Source organism: Engystomops pustulosus, chromosome 1 (genome assembly GCF_040894005.1).
Source record: "Engystomops pustulosus chromosome 1, aEngPut4.maternal, whole genome shotgun sequence".
Taxonomy (NCBI): domain Eukaryota; kingdom Metazoa; phylum Chordata; class Amphibia; order Anura; family Leptodactylidae; genus Engystomops; species Engystomops pustulosus.
This window is the reverse complement of record NC_092411.1, coordinates 254965767-254984086: the sequence shown is the minus strand read 5'-3', so window position 1 is coordinate 254984086 and position 18320 is coordinate 254965767. Positions and strand designations below refer to the sequence as shown.

Below are 18320 nucleotides of genomic sequence, written 5' to 3'. Positions count from 1 at the left end.
GGACAGTCTACCACCGAGTAAATGGTGAGAATGTCCTTTTAATATGATGCAAATAAAGGGTTAAAATATCAAAGATTATAATTCCGTCTACAGGGCCATTTCCATACAGATGACGTATGCCCTGGGTATAAGATGGGTATTAGTGTATCAGTGTATGGAGATAAATGGCGTCTCATTCACACTGTGGTTGGGCTGAGCCAGGAGTATAATTGACTTTCCTCCCCGTATTTTTTGTAATAAGGTCTGTGTTTCTGGATTTCCGGTTTTTCCAGTGTGGTGTAATCTACAGATCCCACTTGGCACAACTGTGGTCAGTCCCTCCCCTGGTGTGACGAAATCCTCACCTCATATGACGTGCAGAAGCCAGACAGATGTTACATGCTTCTTCAAGGGACTCTCCAACCTAAAACTTTACCTTAAGGGAAACCTACCACTACGGATCTACCTATTAAGGTAGATCCGGTGGTAGGTGCATCTAACATATGTAAGGATAATCCTTTATAGGGCTGATCCTTTACTCGTCTCAATTTTTTCTAATCTTTAATCAGGGTAATATGCACATTTTCTAAAGAGGCTACTGGGGTGTGGAGTAGCCGGAGATGAGGCTGCACGGCGCGGATACACCACGCCACAGTAGCCTTTTTGATCCTCCTACCCAGACATCTTCAGTGTGCACTCGTCCCCGAAGCTGGTGTTCTGCGCAGTAGCTCTGGCTTTGGAGCCTAGATCACACAGACGCTGGCCTGTGTTTTGTGCGCGCAGCTCCGCACAATCAAAGAGGCTACTGGGGCGTGGAGAAGCCGCGCCACGTAGCCTCAGCTCCAGCTTTTCCGCCTCTTTGCATATTACCCTGATTAAACATTAGCGAAGATGGAGGGGAGTAAGGGATTAGCCCTAAAGAGGGCTATCCTTACATACTTAGATGCACCTACCACTGGATCTACCTTAAAGGACATCTACCATCAGGATTATGGATTGTAAACCAAGTACATTTACATGCTGGTGTGTGTCCCCATTGTCAGGATCCACTCTTCTTTAACATTTTTATGCCATAGTTTTTACGAAAAAAAGTTTCAAAATGAGCCTGAGGGGCTCCACGCTCCATAGAAGTTAATGGAGCCTGGAGACCCTCAGGCTAATTAGCATAATCTTTAAAGCATATTTTCTTCAAAATCGAGGGCATAAGAAGTTAAAAGAAGAGCAGATCCTAATAAAGTGGGCACACACCAGCATGTAAGTAGATTTGGTTTATGGTCCATGATCAATGATGGTAGATTTCCTTTAATAGGTAGATCCGTAGTGGTAGATTTCCTTTAATCATCTATTGTCTATGTGATATGCTCACCTCCGCTCCAACACTTGTGGCCTGTTCCATCAGGCTGCTATCTTTAGGGATTCTCTCTGTAATTTCCAGACTTGGCCTCTGCCCTCCTCCATATATATGAGTAGATGATATCGGTAATGTGCACCTCTTATGGCAGTAATAGGGGAGGTTATAATTTAACATTATAACTATTATCATACTCCATGCAGTACAATAATAGATACCTTTAGATTATAAATATATCTCAAATAGAATATTCCCTCTAAAGAACACAAAATATGTTGTGTGTTTTACCTATTACTATGATTATAGGGATGTAAGGGGTGAATGATCTTTTTCAGTTGTTTACTTTTTCAGGTCAATGAACGGATTTACAGAACTGATAAGATAAACTCATGTACAATACTAGAAGTGATATTACTGGTAATGGGGGGGGGGGGGTCTGCCACTCGGCTGTTTCAGGTTACATTATGGATTTTCCATCAGTGTGAACAGAGCCCAAGGATGAGAGCCCTGATTTGCACATTGTCTGGTTCTATCAAATATAGGGAACTGGTCCACAAAGATTAATAAGGAGAACAGCAGGTATATTGCTTGTATATTTGTTGTCAGAAGTTATGTTTGCTACAAGACATTGAGACCAACAGTATCTACTATCACCATCAGTCTCTATAACCATAGGAGAATGGATGGGACTGGATCCACCTGGTGCTTGTCACATTAGTCTTCCCCCCCTGATAGCTTTTACTATTACTACTGTTACCTTTTTAAGTCGCTGTTTTTTCTTGTCTATTCCAGAATAAGCAGACATGGCAGACTCTGCCCCTAACAGCGCTCCTCAGGGAGGCGCAGTGGTGAGTAGATTTCCATCTTTTTGTGGTCCGTTATGATTTTATGTACCTTAAAAAAAAAAAAAAAAAGAATGTTGTACCAAGTGAAAAAAGGAAAGAGTGTTTGTGTTTTTGTCACACATTAATGACCTGAGGTGCGTCCAATACAGATGGGGCCAGAAAACAGCTTTAAGTCACTAGAGAAATTAAAGGGCTTTTCTACTAATACTATTTATCCCTTATCTACAAACCACTATGGGAATCTGCAACCTACAAGGTCCCATAATGTTCTCCATATGCACAGGTCTCACCATAGCACACAGCGGCCCATATTTATCAAAAACCGCGTAGTGTCTCTGGCACACGTTCTTCATGATTCTGGCGCCCCCTGCACTGCTCCTACACCTGAGCGCACCAACTTTTATTGGGGGGTTTGCCACACAATTCTGTCGGACTCTTCATGGTAAATGTGGCGCACGGTCCGACTGAGCACTGGAACGCCCCTTTCAGCCCCTTTGTGTTGCATTGGGAATAGTGCAGCGCCCACTTTATAGATACATTTGCAAGCAGTTTCCACTGAAAGGAACTAAAAACTGGTGGCTGTAATAAATGTGGGCCAGTTTATTTTTATGGGGTTGGAGGTGATGTCTGTCCCAAAAGCTCCTTAAAAGTGATTAAAGCGGTGGCCAAGCATTCATTTCCCACACACGGGGCACTTGGTGCTTTGCATTCCTGTGAGTGCTAGGGGATTTGGGGTATATAGGTGATATGGATCTAGTCTAACACTATTATGATGTGTGGGGACATTGCAGATTTGTGACCTTTGGTTGCTGTCACCTCAGTAAATAATGTTCTCAATTAAAACCTATTAAATATTAACTCTTTCCACACTAGGATTTCTCTTGACACATTCCAGAATTGGTTTATAAGTTAAACATAGTCGGTGCGGTCATTTTATGGCCTATTGCCCTCCTTATCTCTTGCCTGCGATCAGTACTACATGGACTCTCTGTATCCAGGCTGTAGTATAGCGAGTGGCTGCAGTACTACATGGACTCTCTGTATCCAGGCTGTAGTATAGCGAGTGGCTGCAGTACTACATGGACTCTCTGTATCCAGGCTGTAGTATAGCGAGTGGCTACAGTACTACATGGACTCTCTGTATCCAGGCTGTAGTATAGCAAGTGGCTACTGTGCTACATGGACTCTCTGTATCGAGGCTGTAGTATAGCGAGTGGCTACAGTACTACATGGACTCTCTGTATCCAGGCTGTAGCATAGCAAGTGGCTGCAGTACTACATGGACTCTCTGTATCCAGGCTGTAGTATAGCGAGTGGCTACAGTACTACATGGACCTGTGTATTCTCTGTATCCAGGCTGTAGTATAGCGAGTGGCTACAGTACTAGATGAACTCTCTGTATCCAGGCTGTAGTATAGCGAGTGGCTACAGTACTAGATGGACTCTCTGTATCCAGGCTGTAGTATAGCGAGTGGCTACAGTACTAGATGGACTCTCTGTATCCAGGCTGTAGTATAGCGAGTGGCTACTGTAATACATGGACTCTCTGTATCCAGGCTGTAGTATAGCAAGTGGCTACAGTACTACATGGACCTGTGTATTCTCTGTATCCAGGCTGTAGTATAGCAAGTGGCTACAGTACTACATGGACTCTCTGTATCCAGGCTGTAGTATAGTGAGTGGCTACTGTAATACATGGACTCTCTGTATCCAGGCTGTAGTATAGCGAGTGGCTACAGTACTACATGGACTCTCTGTATCCAGGCTGTAGTATAGCGAGTGGCTACTGTAATACATGGACTCTCTGTATCCAGGCTGTAGTATAGCGAGTGGCTACAGTACTACATGGACTCTCTGTATCCAGGCTGTAGTATAGCGAGTGGCTGCAGTACTACATGGACTCCCTGTATCCAGGCTGTAGTATAGCGAGTGGCTACTGTTCTACATGGACTCCCTGTATCCAGGCTGTAGTATAGCGAGTGGCTACTGTAATACACGGACTCTCTGTATCCAGGCTGTAGTATAGCGAGTGGCTACAGTACTACATGAACTCTCTGTATCCAGGCTGTAGTATAGCGAGTGGCTACAGTACTACATGAACTCTCTGTATCCAGGCTGTAGTATAGTGAGTGGCTACTGTAATACATGGACTCTCTGTATCCAGGCTGTAGTATAGCGAGTGGCTACAGTACTTCATGGACTCTCTGTATCCAGGCTGTAGTATAGCGAGTGGCTACTGTTCTACATGGACTCTCTGTATCCAGGCTGTAGTATAGTGAGTGGCTACTGTAATACATGGACTCTCTGTATCCAGGCTGTAGTATAGCGAGTGGCTACAGTACTTCATGGACTCTCTGTATCCAGGCTGTAGTATAGCGAGTGGCTGCAGTACTACATGGACTCTCTGTATCCAGGCTGTAGTATAGTGAGTGGCTACTGTTCTACATGGACTCTCTGTATCCAGGCTGTCGTATAGTGAGTGGCTACTGTTCTACATGGACTCTCTGTATCCAGGCTGTAGTATAGCGAGTGGCTACAGTACTACATGGACTCTCTGTATCCAGGCTGTAGTATAGCGAGTGGCTACAGTACTACATGGACTCTCTGTATCCAGGCTGTAGTATAGCGAGTGGCTACTGTTCTACAGGGACTCTCTGTATCCAGGCTGTAGTATAGCGAGTGGCTACAGTACTACATGGACTCTCTGTATCCAGGCTGTAGTATAGCGAGTGGCTGCAGTACTACATGGACTCTCTGTATCCAGGCTGTAGTATAGCGAGTGGCTACTGTAATACATGGACTCTCTGTATCCAGGCTGTAGTATAGCGAGTGGCTACAGTACTACATGGACTCTCTGTATCCAGGCTGTAGTATAGCGAGTGGCTGCAGTACTACATGGACTCTCTGTATCCAGGCTGTAGTATAGCGAGTGGCTACTGTTCTACATGGACTCTCTGTATCCAGGCTGTAGTATAGCGAGTGGCTACAGTACTACATGAACTCTCTGTATCCAGGCTGTAGTATAGCGAGTGGCTACAGTACTATATGGACTCTCTGTATCCAGGCTGTAGTATAGCGAGTGGCTACAGTACTACATGGACTCTCTGTATCCAGGCTGTAGTATAGCGAGTGGCTACTGTACTACATGGACTCTCTGTATCCAGGCTGTAGTATAGCGAGTGGCTACTGTTCTACATGGACTCTCTGTATCCAGGCTGTAGTATAGTGAGTGGCTACTGTTCTACATGGACTCTCTGTATCCAGGCTGTAGTATAGCGAGTGGCTACTGTTCTACATGGACTCTCTGTATCCAGGCTGTAGTATAGTGAGTGGCTACTGTTCTACAGGGACTCTCTGTATCCAGGCTGTAGTATAGCGAGTGGCTACTGTAATACATGGACTCTCTGTATCCAGGCTGTAGTATAGCGAGTGGCTACAGTACTACATGGACTCTCTGTATCCAGGCTGTAGTATAGCGAGTGGCTACTGTTCTACATGGACTCTCTGTATCCAGGCTGTAGTATAGCGAGTGGATACTGTTCTACATGGACTCTCTGTATCCAGGCTGTAGTATAGCGAGTGGCTACAGTACTACATGAACCTGTGTATTCTCTGTATCCAGGCTGTAGTATAGCGAGTGGCTACAGTACTACATGGACTCTCTGTATCCAGGCTGTAGTATAGTGAGTGGCTACTGTTCTACATGGACTCTCTGTATCCAGGCTGTAGTATAGCGAGTGGCTACAGTACTACATGGACTCTCTGTATCCAGGCTGTCGTATAGTGAGTGGCTACAGTACTACATGGACTCTCTGTATCCAGGCTGTAGTATAGCGAGTGGCTACTGTTCTACATGGACTCTCTGTATCCAGGCTGTAGCATAGCAAGTGGCTACAGTACTACATGGACCTGTGTATTCTCTGTATCCAGGCTGTAGTATAGCGAGTGGCTACAGTACTACATGAACCTGTGTATTCTCTGTATCCAGGCTGTAGTATAGCGAGTGGCTACAGTACTTCATGGACTCTCTGTATCCAGGCTGTAGTATAGCGAGTGGCTACTGTTCTACATGGACTCTCTGTATCCAGGCTGTAGCATAGCAAGTGGCTACAGTACTACATGGACCTGTGTATTCTCTGTATCCAGGCTGTAGTATAGCGAGTGGCTACAGTACTACATGGACTCTCTGTATCCAGGCTGTAGTATAGTGAGTGGCTACTGTAATACATGGACTCTCTGTATCCAGGCTGTAGTATAGCGAGTGGCTACAGTACTTCATGGACTCTCTGTATCCAGGCTGTAGTATAGCGAGTGGCTACTGTTCTACATGGACTCTCTGTATCCAGGCTGTAGTATAGTGAGTGGCTACTGTAATACATGGACTCTCTGTATCCAGGCTGTAGTATAGCGAGTGGCTACAGTACTTCATGGACTCTCTGTATCCAGGCTGTAGTATAGCGAGTGGCTGCAGTACTACATGGACTCTCTGTATCCAGGCTGTAGTATAGTGAGTGGCTACTGTTCTACATGGACTCTCTGTATCCAGGCTGTCGTATAGTGAGTGGCTACTGTTCTACATGGACTCTCTGTATCCAGGCTGTAGTATAGCGAGTGGCTACAGTACTACATGGACTCTCTGTATCCAGGCTGTAGTATAGCGAGTGGCTACAGTACTACATGGACTCTCTGTATCCAGGCTGTAGTATAGCGAGTGGCTACTGTTCTACAGGGACTCTCTGTATCCAGGCTGTATTATAGCGAGTGGCTACAGTACTACATGGACTCTCTGTATCCAGGCTGTAGTATAGCGAGTGGCTGCAGTACTACATGGACTCTCTGTATCCAGGCTGTAGTATAGCGAGTGGCTACTGTAATACATGGACTCTCTGTATCCAGGCTGTAGTATAGCGAGTGGCTACAGTACTACATGGACTCTCTGTATCCAGGCTGTAGTATAGCGAGTGGCTGCAGTACTACATGGACTCTCTGTATCCAGGCTGTAGTATAGCGAGTGGCTACTGTTCTACATGGACTCTCTGTATCCAGGCTGTAGTATAGCGAGTGGCTACAGTACTACATGAACTCTCTGTATCCAGGCTGTAGTATAGCGAGTGGCTACAGTACTATATGGACTCTCTGTATCCAGGCTGTAGTATAGCGAGTGGCTACAGTACTACATGGACTCTCTGTATCCAGGCTGTAGTATAGCGAGTGGCTACTGTACTACATGGACTCTCTGTATCCAGGCTGTAGTATAGCGAGTGGCTACTGTTCTACATGGACTCTCTGTATCCAGGCTGTAGTATAGTGAGTGGCTACTGTTCTACATGGACTCTCTGTATCCAGGCTGTAGTATAGTGAGTGGCTACTGTTCTACATGGACTCTCTGTATCCAGGCTGTAGTATAGCGAGTGGCTACTGTTCTACATGGACTCTCTGTATCCAGGCTGTAGTATAGTGAGTGGCTACTGTTCTACAGGGACTCTCTGTATCCAGGCTGTAGTATAGCGAGTGGCTACTGTAATACATGGACTCTCTGTATCCAGGCTGTAGTATAGCGAGTGGCTACAGTACTACATGGACTCTCTGTATCCAGGCTGTAGTATAGCGAGTGGCTACTGTTCTACATGGACTCTCTGTATCCAGGCTGTAGTATAGCGAGTGGATACTGTTCTACATGGACTCTCTGTATCCAGGCTGTAGTATAGCGAGTGGCTACAGTACTACATGAACCTGTGTATTCTCTGTATCCAGGCTGTAGTATAGCGAGTGGCTACAGTACTACATGGACTCTCTGTATCCAGGCTGTAGTATAGTGAGTGGCTACTGTTCTACATGGACTCTCTGTATCCAGGCTGTAGTATAGCGAGTGGCTACAGTACTTCATGGACTCTCTGTATCCAGGCTGTCGTATAGTGAGTGGCTACAGTACTACATGGACTCTCTGTATCCAGGCTGTAGTATAGCGAGTGGCTACTGTTCTACATGGACTCTCTGTATCCAGGCTGTAGCATAGCAAGTGGCTACAGTACTACATGGACCTGTGTATTCTCTGTATCCAGGCTGTAGTATAGCGAGTGGCTACAGTACTACATGAACCTGTGTATTCTCTGTATCCAGGCTGTAGTATAGCGAGTGGCTACAGTACTTCATGGACTCTCTGTATCCAGGCTGTAGTATAGTGAGTGGCTACTGTTCTACATGGACTCTCTGTATCCAGGCTGTAGTATAGCGAGTGGCTACAGTACTTCATGGACTCTCTGTATCCAGGCTGTCGTATAGTGAGTGGCTACAGTACTACATGGACTCTCTGTATCCAGGCTGTAGTATAGCGAGTGGCTACAGTACTTCATGGACTCTCTGTATCCAGGCTGTAGCATAGCAAGTGGCTACAGTACTACATGGACCTGTGTATTCTCTGTATCCAGGCTGTAGTATAGCGAGTGGCTACAGTACTACATGGACTCTCTGTATCCAGGCTGTACTATAGCGAGTGGCTACAGTACTACATGGACTCTCTGTATCCAGGCTGTAGTATAGCGAGTGGCTACAGTACTACATGGACTCTCTGTATCCAGGCTGTAGTATAGCAAGTGGCTACAGTACTACATGGACTCTCTGTATCCAGGCTGTCGTATAGCGAGTGGCTACAGTACTACATGGACTCTGTGTATCCAGGCTGTAGTATAGCGAGTGGCTACTGTTCTACATGGACTCTCTGTATCCAGGCTGTAGTATAGCGAGTGGCTACTGTAATACATGGACTCTCTGTATCCAGGCTGTAGTATAGCGAGTGGCTACAGTACTACATGGACTCCCTGTATCCAGGCTGTAGTATAGCGAGTGGCTACTGTAATACATGGACTCTCTGTATCCAGGCTGTAGTATAGCGAGTGGCTACTGTAATACATGGACTCTCTGTATCCAGGCTGTAGTATAGCGAGTGGCTACAGTACTACATGGACTCTCTGTATCCAGGCTGTAGTATAGCGAGTGGCTACTGTTCTACATGGACTCTCTGTATCCAGGCTGTAGTATAGTGAGTGGCTACTGTTCTACAGGGACTCTCTGTATCCAGGCTGTAGTATAGCGAGTGGCTACTGTAATACATGGACTCTCTGTATCCAGGCTGTAGTATAGCGAGTGGCTACAGTACTTCATGGACTCTCTGTATCCAGACTGTAGTATAGCGAGTGGCTACTGTTCTACATGGACTCTCTGTATCCAGGCTGTAGCATAGCAAGTGGCTACAGTACTACATGGACCTGTGTATTCTCTGTATCCAGGCTGTAGTATAGCGAGTGGCTACAGTACTACATGGACTCTCTGTATCCAGGCTGTAGTATAGCGAGTGGCTACAGTACTACATGGACTCTCTGTATCCAGGCTGTAGTATAGCGAGTGGCTACAGTACTACATGGACTCTCTGTATCCAGGCTGTAGTATAGCGAGTGGCTACTGTTCTACATGGACTCCCTGTATCCAGGCTGTCGTATAGTGAGTGGCTACTGTAATACATGGACTCTCTGTATCCAGGCTGTAGTATAGCGAGTGGCTACAGTACTACATGGACTCTCTGTATCCAGGCTGTAGTATAGCGAGTGGCTACAGTACTACATGGACTCTCTGTATCCAGGCTGTAGTATAGCGAGTGGCTACAGTACTACATGGACTCTCTGTATCCAGGCTGTAGTATAGCGAGTGGCTACTGTTCTACATGGACTCTCTGTATCCAGGCTGTAGTATAGCGAGTGGCTACTGTAATACATGGACTCTCTGTATCCAGGCTGTAGTATAGCGAGTGGCTACAGTACTACATGGACTCTCTGTATCCAGGCTGTAGTATAGCGAGTGGCTACTGTAATACATGGACTCTCTGTATCCAGGCTGTAGTATAGCGAGTGGCTACTGTAATACATGGACTCTCTGTATCCAGGCTGTAGTATAGCGAGTGGCTACAGTACTACATGGACTCTCTGTATCCAGGCTGTAGTATAGCGAGTGGCTACTGTTCTACATGGACTCTCTGTATCCAGGCTGTAGTATAGCGAGTGGCTACTGTTCTACATGGACTCTCTGTATCCAGGCTGTAGTATAGCGAGTGGCTACAGTACTACATGGACTCTCTGTATCCAGGCTGTAGTATAGCGAGTGGCTACTGTTCTACATGGACTCCCTGTATCCAGGCTGTCGTATAGTGAGTGGCTACTGTAATACATGGACTCTCTGTATCCAGGCTGTAGTATAGCGAGTGGCTACAGTATAACTGAAAAACGGGGCAAATCATCAATACTAAAGAAAGTCAACACCTCTATGTAAGTCAATAAACAAATGAGAGAAAAAAAAAGCAGATGTGTATATAGGAAAAGTTCTTTATTAAACAAAAAAAGGGCATAGGTAAAAACATTTAAAAACCCAGAAAAATGGGTGTACAGTCACAAAAACTCCCCAGGAAGTGGTAGTATGTTAATTCAAAGGAATAGTAGAAAGATGAGATGGGTGAAGAATAGGTATACAATATCAATGCAATAAAGGCTATAAGTAATAACAAGCCACAATCTCATATATGTATCAAGACTACATTACCGTTGGTAAAGACCAGGGGAGGATAGAAGACCCCGCGCGTATCGCCCGTCTGGCGGGCTTCGTCAGGGGATGAAGGTGTAGTGGTTTGTGTGCCCTTAAATAGCCCCAAAGGGATACCCTGATGCGACCGGAACGCCAGTATTGCGCGACGTCACTTCCGGTTTCAACCAAAAGTGCGTCAGTAAGCACATGACTCATGCGGTCCATGCTCAAACGCAGCACACCCCGTCCAGCACGGACCAATACAAGAGGAGATCCATGGCAACGTAGGTGATGTTGCAGGGAACTAGAAGCAGTATCTGTATGTACAAATGGCGCACAAAAAAGATGAATACAACAAACTGGCGGCGCATGGGAAGAAAGAAAAGAGTGATTTGTGACCAAACCAATTTAGGATTAATCATTGCGTGAGTTTAGGTCATACCAATATGAAAAACCGCACACGAGGTTATCACAACAAATGTACCATCTATATCTCTAGGTTACATTATAAAGGGCAATCAAGCTCATGTAAATAAAAAAAGAGAAAAAAAGGGAAACAGGAAAATTATTATCGTTATACAAATAGCGGCGCAATTAAAGTGCTAAAGAGATAAAGTGCTGAATAATATCAAGTGCTATAGAATATATACAAAATACTACAAATACATGTGTATTAATTGTTTGCGTATCTAAGTTAAGCGAATCATATAAAATACTTATTATACAATAAAAGTAATGTATAGAGCCAAGTGACAAGGAGTATACAATATGGCGACGCAAATAACGGCGCAAATAAAGTGCTGATAGTGTCAAAGATTGTGGACTGAATATAGATGCCAGGTAGGTATCACGTACCATAAACGTCGCGAGTTATCCCTACAAAGAAATAAATAGTGAAGAGGATAACGACAAAAAATCACCTATTGACAAAACCTATCGACCGCTGAGGTAGCCAGGAAGTAAAGTACATCGAACAGGAGAGTAATATGGAGAAGTACATGTGCATACAGGCGGCGGAACGGACCAAGTCGCATCAGGGCCCCACGGGGACAGTAATAACGTAGATAAGTCTAAAGCATAATATAATAAATAATTGTATAATTAATAGAAGTCACGATCACATGGGGTATATACAGAAACTCCAGAATCAGAAGTACAAGTGGATAAGCAGAATGGAAGCAAGACAAAATAGACATAGATAGATGTCTACATGGGACAAGATGTGCACATGGAAGCAAGAAAATAATAAAACAGGTGGGAGGTCCACATTTGTACGTGTGTCCGTCAGAGACAGAAATCGGGTATGAGGGATGATCCAGACATGGTAAAACGGAGTGGTATCCAGGAGTAAGAGTGTCGATCACAGATGGGCTCATGTTATATGATGTTCGAAGTCCTCAATCCCCTGTACTACATGGACCTGTGTATTCTCTGTATCCAGGCTGTAGTATAGCGAGTGGCTACAGTACTACATGGACCTGTGTATTCTCTGTATCCAGGCTGTAGTATAGCGAGTGGCTACAGTACTACATGGACTCTCTGTATCCAGGCTGTAGTATAGCGAGTGGCTACAGTACTACATGGACTCTCTGTATCCAGGCTGTCGTATAGCGAGTGGCTACAGTACTTCATGGACTCTCTGTATCCAGGCTGTAGTATAGCGAGTGGCTACTGTTCTACATGGACTCTCTGTATCCAGGCTGTCGTATAGCGAGTGGCTACTGTTCTACATGGACTCTCTGTATCCAGGCTGTAGTATAGCGAGTGGCTACAGTACTACATGGACTCTCTGTATCCAGGCTGTAGTATAGCGAGTGGCTACTGTTCTACAGGGACTCTCTGTATCCAGGCTGTAGTATAGCGAGTGGCTACAGTACTACATGGACTCTCTGTATCCAGGCTGTAGTATAGCGAGTGGCTACAGTACTACATGGACTCTCTGTATCCAGGCTGTAGTATAGCGAGTGGCTACAGTACTACATGGACTCTCTGTATCCAGGCTGTAGTATAGCGAGTGGCTACTGTTCTACATGGACTCTCTGTATCCAGGCTGTAGTATAGCGAGTGGCTACTGTTCTACACGGACTCTCTGTATCCAGGCTGTAGCATAGCGAGTGGCTACAGTACTACATGGACTCTCTGTATCCAGGCTGTAGTATAGCGAGTGGCTACTGTTCTACATGGACTCTCTGAATCCAGGCTGTAGTATAGCGAGTGGCTACAGTACTACATGGACTCTCTGTATCCAGGCTGTAGTATAGCGAGTGGCTACTGTTCTACATGGACTCTCTGTATCCAGGCTGTAGTATAGCGAGTGGCTACAGTACTTCATGGACTCTCTGTATCCAGGCTGTCGTATAGTGAGTGGCTACAGTACTACATGGACTCTCTGTATCCAGGCTGTAGTATAGCGAGTGGCTACAGTACTACATGGACTCTCTGTATCCAGGCTGTAGTATAGCGAGTGGCTACAGTACTACATGGACTCTCTGTATCCAGGCTGTCGTATAGTGAGTGGCTACAGTACTACATGGACTCTCTGTATCCAGGCTGTAGTATAGCGAGTGGCTACAGTACTACATGGACTCTCTGTATCCAGGCTGTAGTATAGCGTGTGGCTACAGTACTACATGGACTCTCTGTATCCAGGCTGTAGTATAGCGTGTGGCTACTGTGCTATACTATGAAATAATAGATCAGGACAGTTATGCAGACAATGGGGGATATTTATCAGGACACAAACATATAACACTTTGACTACTAGGTAGAAAAAAGCGAAAAAAATGCCGGCTCACCCAACCTTAGGATCATCTAGGCTGTACTCCTTCTGTGTAGATCATCTGGTGCACGGAAAGACTGATCTATAGCCGTATAGCGCATGCAGGAAGAGAAATGGTAGTACACCGGCACAACACGAAGACCACCACTTGAGTACGATGAAAAAATATAAATCCTTCTTTATTGTTAAAATGTCACAAAACACGGGAAGAAGATGGGTTAACGCGTTTCGACGGACACCGTCTTAATCATAACCTGTCTAACATACAAAAACAGCCGCCTTTTATGTTACTCAGCTGGCTAATAGACCGGAGGGAAAACCCTCTAAGCTGACGTCACAGAGTTCCGGTCGAGCCTCCGAATCACGTGATCCTAGCTCCACCCCCTTAGTCACATGATCGGAGGCACATCTCGGGACTGTGCGGCAGAGGTAAATAAACAATCAGTTTAAAATGCTTATGAATACATAAAATAAACAATATGTTAGTGCTAGATACTATTAATGTATACAAACTAATTTGTTGAGATACAAAAATAGAAATGGACCATTGGAAACAAGACTATATTACATGGACTGAATTTAGCACACGATAATATACCAATAATCTAATGTAAAAGATATAATTAAGTGAGACATAAGCCTATTACCACTCAATTGAACATGACAAATATTATATTATAGATGTTATAGAGCTGGTGTTGAAGGGGTAACAAAGAGACTTACAAACACAGCAAACCTGAAAGTGTTGCATAGTTTTTTACATGTAAAGAATATCATATAAGCAGCATTGTGAGGCTAAATCCATATATGTGTGCACACAACACGGCACAATTAGACCAATATATGTATGCACACAATATGGTGCAAAATAGTCCAAAATGGACTATAGAATGAGAAGCAGCATACACACAAAACAGCACACAATGCCTTAATACGTTAATATGATATCTTGTCTTTTGTTCATGCCTTGCGGTACTCTACTTTCCATTACAAATATCCAATAACTCTCTCTGTTTAAAAGTTTTCTCTTGATGCTACCCCCTCTAATTGGATGTGAAACTTTCTCAAAACCAGTCCATATGAAATGAGATGTGGATTTATTATGAGATTCTCTAAAATGCCTGGAGGCCGCTGAAATGCCACTTGACTCATTAGTAATGTCTGACAAGTGGCGGCGTATCCTGACTTTCAGAGGACCTGTGGTATGGCCTATGTATTGAATGTTACAACTAGTGCACTTAATAGAATAAATGGCATTGCTGGTATTGCAATTAAGATATGATCGAATAGGATAGCTCTTGTTGGTACTACTGGATGTAATACTTGTATCTACCGCAACAAATTTACATGCTTTACATTGTGTGTGGCCACACTTGTAGCAGCCTTTGGTGTTTAGCCATGTTCCCCCAGAGTTTTGACTACTAAAAAGGCTGGGTGAGAGAGCATTACCTAAGGTGGGAGCCCTCTTGGCTACACATCTAATACCACCCTCCAGTATATTATGCAGGCAAGAATCTTGTAGTAAAATGGGAATGAATTTTTGAACTATCTTAGTAATTTCTTTATATTGCCTGCTATAGGCTGTAGAGAAAATTATGGGAGTCTTTGATTTTCGTGTCGTAGAGGCGTAGTTACTTCTCCTATTTTTATCTTCATTGTCTTTAGATTTTGAGTTTAACTCTTCTACCAGTAAATCCTGTTGTGATATATTCAATATCTTGTTCTCAGCTTTCTCAATGTAACAATTTTGGTAACCTCTCTGGAGAAGTCTAGCCCTAAGTGTGGTTCTTTCTTTTTCAAAATCGTCGTTATCAGAACAATTCCTTCTTAGGCGTATCAGTTCCCCATATGGAATATTTTGTATTACATGGGGGGGGGTGACAAGAGGAAGCTAACAGAGTAGTGTTTCTAGCCATCTCTTTCCTATAGGGTATACTTCTGACTCTGTTGTCTTCTCCTATTAGAGTAACATCTAAAAATGGGATTGACTTTCCCCCGAACATAGATGTGAATTTTAGATTCATATGGTTGTCATTCAGGTAACTGACAAAGTTAGTAAAGGATGTTTCTGACCCTTTCCAAACCCACACCAGGTCGTCTATGTACCGACCGAACCATACTATGGACGCCTGGTGTGGGTTGGATGATGAGAAGATGAACGCCTCCTCCCATTGCGACATATAAATATTCGCAAGGGAGGGGGAGAACTTGGCCCCCATAGGGGCCCCCTCCACTTGCAAGTAATACTTGCCGTCAAAATAAAAAAAATTGTTTTGTAATAGAAAGCCAGTAACGAGCAAAATGTACTCTTTCAATGTTGTGCTATAAGTACTATAGCTATCTAAATGTCTGCGTAGGAACAATAGTCCTAGTTCGTGCGGTATGGATGAATACAAAGCGGTAACGTCACACGACGCCCAATTATACTCTTTATGCCATTCAAAATTATTCATGATCTGTAGCAAATGCTTTGTGTCCCGTAGGTAAGATGGGGTGACTCTGGTGATGGGCTGAAGGAAATGGTCTAACCATTCGCCCAGTCTCTCTCCTATTCCCCCTATCCCTGCCACTATAGGTCTTAAAGGTGGCGGGAAGATGTTTTTATGAACTTTGGGGAGCGAATGAAAAACTGGCGTAATAGGGTCCTCCACAAACAAGTAATCTTTTTCTTTTTGTGTGATAACACCCAATGTTAGACCCTCTTCTAATATTTTAGACAAGCGTTTTTTAACTAGACTAGTAGGATTGGACTCTAAGGTGCGATAGGTATTACTATCACTCAACATCTCCTCATTGAGGCGTTTATAGAGGGCAGCATCCATAACTACTATGGCCCCCCCTTTGTCCGCCGACCTGATAATCAGATCCGACTCTTCTTTCAGTTGTTGTAGTGCCTCTCTCTCCCCTTTGGTTAAGTTATGATGCCTATACCGATGACCTTTTTCCTTAACCCTCTTATGGAGAGCTACCAGTTCTTTCTCCACTATGTCTTGGAAATTATCCAAAACTGGAACCCGGGAATTGACGGGATAAAAATCTGCATTAGAAACATGGTATTCCTTATTAACTGAATTATTAACTTCATGCTGTTCACACGAGAGAGACCTTAGTGTTAATATATTGCTCTGATCGTGAAAGTTGCTGATGTTTACATCAGATCTCATTAGGTCTGCTATATAATCATTATTTTTATTATCTACAGGTACCACATCCTCCATTAACCCCTCTGTGTTTAAACATGACATGAGCGAATCACTAAAATGTCTCTTAACAGTGATGTTACGTGCTAGTTTGTTAATGTCCAGTAGAGTATTAAATAAATTAAAGTCCACCGTAGGAGAGAACTTGAGGCCTTTAGCTAATATTCTTAATTGATGATCGGAGAGGATCCTACTAGACAGGTTTATAACAGATTCTGTTATTTGTCCTTCTTGGCCCGAGTCTTCACACCCATGTTTACGGTGTTTGCGTCCCGACCGTCTGATCCGTTTTTTGACGGTGTATCACCTGGTTTTTGATTCACTGCGGACTTGGACTTGTTTGTATTATCTCTGATTTTTGGTCTTGCTCCACTCGATTCTGCCCCCTTTTGGTAAGACATTTGGCTAGAGGATAGACTGTCCATAGAGTCATCAGTGTCTGAAAAACTCACTCGAGAATTATAATTTCTCTTTTTACTTCTTTTATTCCGATTTTTTAAAATGGATCTGGGCGTGCCTGTGTTGGTATAAGGCCCTTGCTCTCGTCGTTTCCATTCATAAACTTCATTATTGCGATAATCTATGGTATCGCGTTCAAATTTCTTCCTTTTTATTGCGGTAATGCTGTCCTCCAATGTTTTCACTTTTTCTGCAATTGCTTTTGTTTGTTGTAGATAAATTTGATCCGGTAGATTTTTTTGGAGCGATTCTTTCAAATCATCAATCTCTGTTTTAACTTCAGATAAGATAATTTGCTCTTGTTCCACTATAAGTCGCATCAGTTTAAGCGAACATTCACTCAAGGCTTCATGCCAGTTCTCCAGGAAAGCTTTAGAGTATTCGGTGGTGGGTATCTTCTTAATTCTTAACCCTCTGGGTATCATATTTTTCTCTATATAAGAGCTTAAAGTTTCCGCATCCCACCAAACTCGAGCTTCCTTTTCACTTAATTTCAACAACTTGTCCCAATGTACAAAGTCCAAGGACACAGAGTCAGACTCTGAAGAGCCTGTATTAAAAATGGCTGCTGCTCTACTCCTCCTTGTGTCATTATGGGAGGTATTCTGGCTCGTAGACTCTGTGTCCAATTCCTCGTGCTGTGACATAATATTATTAATGAAAGTGTGTGATCCAGGTATTACGGGGAGACAACGGCTGTCGGCTCAATCCAGACACAAACATATAACACTTTGACTACTAGGTAGAAAAAAGCGAAAAAAATGCCGGCTCACCCAACCTTAGGATCATCTAGGCTGTACTCCTTCTGTGTAGATCATCTGGTGCACGGAAAGACTGATCTATAGCCGTATAGCGCATGCAGGAAGAGAAATGGTAGTACACCGGCACAACACGAAAAAAACTGACGTAACGTCCTGATAAATATTAACCCATCTTCTTCCCGTGTTTTGTGACATTTTAACAATAAAGAAGGATTGAGTACGATGAAAAAATATAAATCCTTCTTTATTGTTAAAATGTCACAAAACACGGGAAGAAGATGGGTTAATATTTATCAGGACGTTACGTCAGTTTTTTAGTGTACAGGTCCAGAAATAATTGTAATTACTTGCAAACTGCCAGTAATTTTCATTATTTTC

At 43.8% G+C, this 18320-nt stretch overlaps 1 protein-coding gene across 1 annotated transcript in view; it reads left to right on the top strand.

Annotated features, from left to right (window-relative positions):
- TMEM33 (transmembrane protein 33) overlaps window positions 1-18320 on the top strand; it is a 28457-nt gene that overhangs the window by 1161 nt on the left and 8976 nt on the right. The window contains exon 2 of the mRNA XM_072125024.1: window positions 2123-2178. Within this exon, the coding sequence (XP_071981125.1) occupies window positions 2134-2178 (45 nt within the window). The 5' untranslated portion in view covers window positions 2123-2133. The remainder of the gene's footprint in view (window positions 1-2122; window positions 2179-18320) is intronic.